The 4338-nt window shown below is 40.4% G+C and overlaps 1 protein-coding gene across 1 annotated transcript; it reads left to right on the top strand.

Annotated features, from left to right (window-relative positions):
* The first annotated feature begins 2790 nt into the window (after window positions 1-2790).
* LOC118774487 (odorant receptor 131-2-like) lies at window positions 2791-3732 on the top strand. The gene has a single exon (XM_036523831.1). The coding sequence runs from the start codon at window positions 2791-2793 to the stop codon at window positions 3730-3732; it is 942 nt and encodes a 313-aa protein (XP_036379724.1).
* The last annotated feature ends 606 nt before the right edge of the window (window positions 3733-4338 follow it).

Below are 4338 nucleotides of genomic sequence, written 5' to 3'. Positions count from 1 at the left end.
CTTCATCTCCTCACAGAAGGTGGCGTAGGAGGAACACACAGGCGAGCGGGCATCCCAAACTGCCGTTCCCCACTCTCTGGCACGTCCGGTCAACAGGGTGATAACAGTTGTGCGAGCTGGAGCTGCTGCAGTTGAGTGGAGAGGTTGTTCAGGCTAACCGCAAAGCTCTCCAGGGTCTTGCCAACCGACTCGAGCTGGTTCTGATGTCGGCTGTTCTGCCAGTCAGGTGACCAGGTGGGCGGAGACGGGGCGGAGAGCAGGGCAGGGCTGGAACACAGGGAAAAACAAAAGCACATGGACAGGGAAAACAAAAACGAAAACAAAAACAAACCCGGCTAAGGAGCCGCAGTCCTGACACTGTGTATCTTAGACATACTCAGAGGAGGGCTACAGATAGATGTGGCACAGTTAAGCATATGCAATGCATCAATTTGTTGCAGTGGAATTGCCCAGATCATTTTCTTTCCATAATTTTCTACTCCTCCTCATAAATGGGTCATAAAAGATCATTTTACGTTCAGATTCATAAGGACTTTAAATGAAGCTATTTCTCCAGTTACACAGATGTGAAAAATTAGGAACATTATGAAAACAGACCAAGCCAGATTGCATTATTTAGCAAAAAGAGCAGGTTACAAGCAGTATGGGTAGTTGCAGCTTTTACAACAAAACACATGCCTGGATCATAAGGAACTAAATTTTTACTTTCCCTTTGATACAATGTTATAAACAGCAGTATAATTCCTGATAAAAGGCTACAAAGGGGAATTTTTTAGTCAGTATTTTTTACTCAGGTAAAGGATAGATAAATAAGGAATTAACTCAAATATTCATAGGATATTGAGAACTATTTGTATCTTTAAATATACTTATAAATGAAGAAAAATATAAATATTCAGTGTTGTGATATGTGGTGGTTTGAATTTAAAAGTTGTGCTGCGGGGAAACTACGCTGAGCGGGAAACACAATGAGCAGTGAGCAAAAGCCCTGCAGGGACGTTTATTGAAGACAGCACAGAGTGATGAAGAATGCTTTGGTATAGCGGTGGGTGGTGCTCCGGTGTCCTGGTGTCTGTGAGGTAATGGTACTCAGGGGAGAGAGGACTCCCTGCAGTCACGAGGTGCTCAGTGGCCAAAATGATTCCTCTGGATCCCAGCCTGAAAAGAAGAAACTTCTGTCAGCGAGTCAGTGATGCGTTCAGGCTCAGCTAACTGACTCGGCCCCTGTGGCTTCTGCCTCCTTCTTTTCAAGCGCCTCTGAGGACCCCCAGTTGACATCAGGTGAGGGCAATGATGATCCAGCAACCGTGGGTGATCTGACGTCTCCTTCCCTGTGGGCTGCATCTCAGTGCCAGGTTTGCTTTGCGCTTGTCCACTGTGCTGCAGTGAGATCTTGCAGAGCACTTGAGTGGTGCTAACGTTGGTGCACACATGTCACCATCACACAAGAGATGTGACAGAAAGACACAAATCTTTACAAAATCCTCAGAAAGGTGTTTATTTACTGGGGCACTAAATGTAAGATTTTGGCTGATGTTCATGTTAATTGTTGTGTATGTGTAAAAAAACACCAATTCTCAATGGATAAAACAAAGAATTGAATGATTGCTACACTTAAAACTTGAATATTTCAAAAATAAATACTTAGCGAAAATATGAGGTTTCCATATCTTATATGCCAAAGTGTAATTTTTATGTGCTAAAAAATCTCAGTTGTTCAAATTGGTCGATCAGAGTACAAGGAATTGGTTACAAACAATAATGTAAAGGGTCACAGGACTATGTGGGAAACACATTTTGTGTCACCAGTGTCCTCTCCACCTGCCAATCTATATTTTACCTGCCAGAAAATATTACATTGACTGAAATGTTAAAAGAATATTTACACGACCAGCCGGCTCATGGAGCAGAAGTAGACTGTTTCACCGTAAAAGCAAACACTGGAGGTCACAGCATATAACTAATGGTGTGCATATGTGAATGTGAATAAAGCTTTTCTTGAAGTCAAAGCTTAAAGAACTACCTCTTCATCTCATGCCTATGTTCCATATTCCCAGTACACCCTCTGAAGCACCCTACCACACCCCAAAATAAACTGGGGCCGGTGGGGCTGATTAGAGCATAAATGTCACCTGTCTTCTCTTATGACTGCTCTTTGGGTCATTAATCATTAATTACTTGTCAGAAACACACCTGTCTAACTCTCACTCTTCACTAATTAGCCCCCTTTGTGGGTAGCTGTGATGTCACATGACACAGGGGTCTGATGTCACATGGTTCTGTGCTTGGTTGATATGAGGAGGACAGTTGTCACCTCTCACAGACTGTCTTCTCCCTTCATTCTCTTCAGCTTCCCAAGCGGTTTTACACAGCATGAACATTTAGATGACTGTAAGTATTCCTCTCATCTATAGAGATTGATTTGTGTAACTGCTGGCAGTTCAGCTTTAGTCAAACATGCATTTCAATACTGTGTTTGTCTTTTTGTCTTTGCATTATATATGAAGCTAAACTAAGCTGAGTGATAAAAACAGCACTGGTTTTGTAATTGCTTCATATTGACTTATTTTTATGTTGAATGCCTCGCCTAGATGGTGGCCTGTGCTCTGTTGACAAAATGTTGTTTACTTATTTCTGTCTTGTTCATAGTAAACTAAGATAATATTCAAGAAGTCACATAGTTATGGCATTAATGATATTTCTGGAAAAGCTAAATCATGCACATCAGAAAAAAATGAAGCAAACACTTTTTTATTTCTCTTCTTCTCTTCTTTTACATGCACGTAGAAAATGTCAAACACCACTATTCTTGACACCAATGTCACGGTGCAACAGGTGATCAATTGGAATCCATTTAAAGCTGTCCTTTCCATGACTCCCTGTTTCTTCTTTCTCTATGTCAATTTGGTCATGTTGGTCACCCTGAGGAGCAAGGTCGTCTTCCAGGAGACCTCACGTTACATCCTGTTGACCAACATGCTCTTTGTGGACTCTATAAACTTGCTGGTCTCTTTCCTGCTGTATATCTTTGCTGTGGTGAGGGTGCAACTCAATGGTATTATATGTCTTGTTATTGTTGTTTCATCTGACATCACAACCCCTATCTCCCCATTCAACTTGGCTCTTATGTCTCTGGAGCAGTACATTGCCATCTGCTTTCCTCTGAGACATGCTGAGATCGCCACCAGCAGGAGGACAGGTGTGTCAATTGGTGTTATATGGATGTTGGGCTCATTAACTTCTCTGACTGATGTAATTGTCTTTGTGATCACAGGATCTACTTTTGACATCAAGTGGGGATACTGTACAAGACCCCTTGTGTTTCATCTGAAGGTTCATGAAGTTCTAAATAAAACCTTCTCTGGCATTTATTTCACATCAGTTGGGGTCATCATTATCTACACATACATCGGTATTGTGGTGGCAGCCAGATCAGCTGCCTCAGACAAAATGTCAGCAAATAAGGCCCGTAAAACAGTGCTGCTGCATTTGATTCAACTGGGGCTGTATCTTGCATCTCTCTCACATGAATCCATAATCATAGCAGTGTATCAATACTTGGACCTCATCACTGCTGTGAACATACAGTATGTAGCATTTCTGGGGCTGATCATATTCCCAAGATGTCTCAGTCCTCTTGTATACGGACTGAGAGATCAGACCTTTCGGCCTATTTTCAAATACTATTTCACATTTGGTTTAAGAAGCACTGTGAAGCCAGTTCTTATTTGATATTATTGAAATGCACTCTTATACTGTAAGCTAATACAAATCAATTGTAAGTTAGCCTAGCGATCAAAAGCACTAAGGTAAAATCATTCCTTTTGGACTCAGTCACTGCATGCAGTATGGTACTCAGTGTAATGGCACAAAACAGGTTAAAAAGCAACTTAGAATACATTTGTACCTGAAATTTGTATGTTGCATTAATCACTTAAGTACTCAGAGCATAAAATATTTGTTGACATGAGAAGAAAAATGAAGGACAACTATCCACATTGTGATATTCAAATAAGGAGTTATATCATTTTTATTGTGTCACAAACTCTGGCATTTCAAATACATTTCATTCAATTTTTCTAAAACAACAAAAATGCCTTTATTATGCTCACTGATAGTACATTTAATCCATTCATTATTTAATATATATTTGTCTATTTTCTGTGTATATTTGTCATGATGACTGCAGATCTTTACCATTTTATTAAACAAATAAGCTATCTATAGATGATTACACATGGACATACCGTATGTCCAGCTGTATATAGCTGCTCTTCCACCTGTACCTTTATCTGCCATTTCTGCACTATCTATTGTAAGCATTTTACAGAATGCATA

Source organism: Megalops cyprinoides, chromosome 3 (assembly GCF_013368585.1).
Source record: "Megalops cyprinoides isolate fMegCyp1 chromosome 3, fMegCyp1.pri, whole genome shotgun sequence".
Classification (NCBI taxonomy): Eukaryota; Metazoa; Chordata; class Actinopteri; order Elopiformes; family Megalopidae; genus Megalops; species Megalops cyprinoides.
The sequence above is the reverse complement of the archived record's forward strand: the minus strand, read 5'-3'. Positions and strand labels throughout refer to the sequence as shown.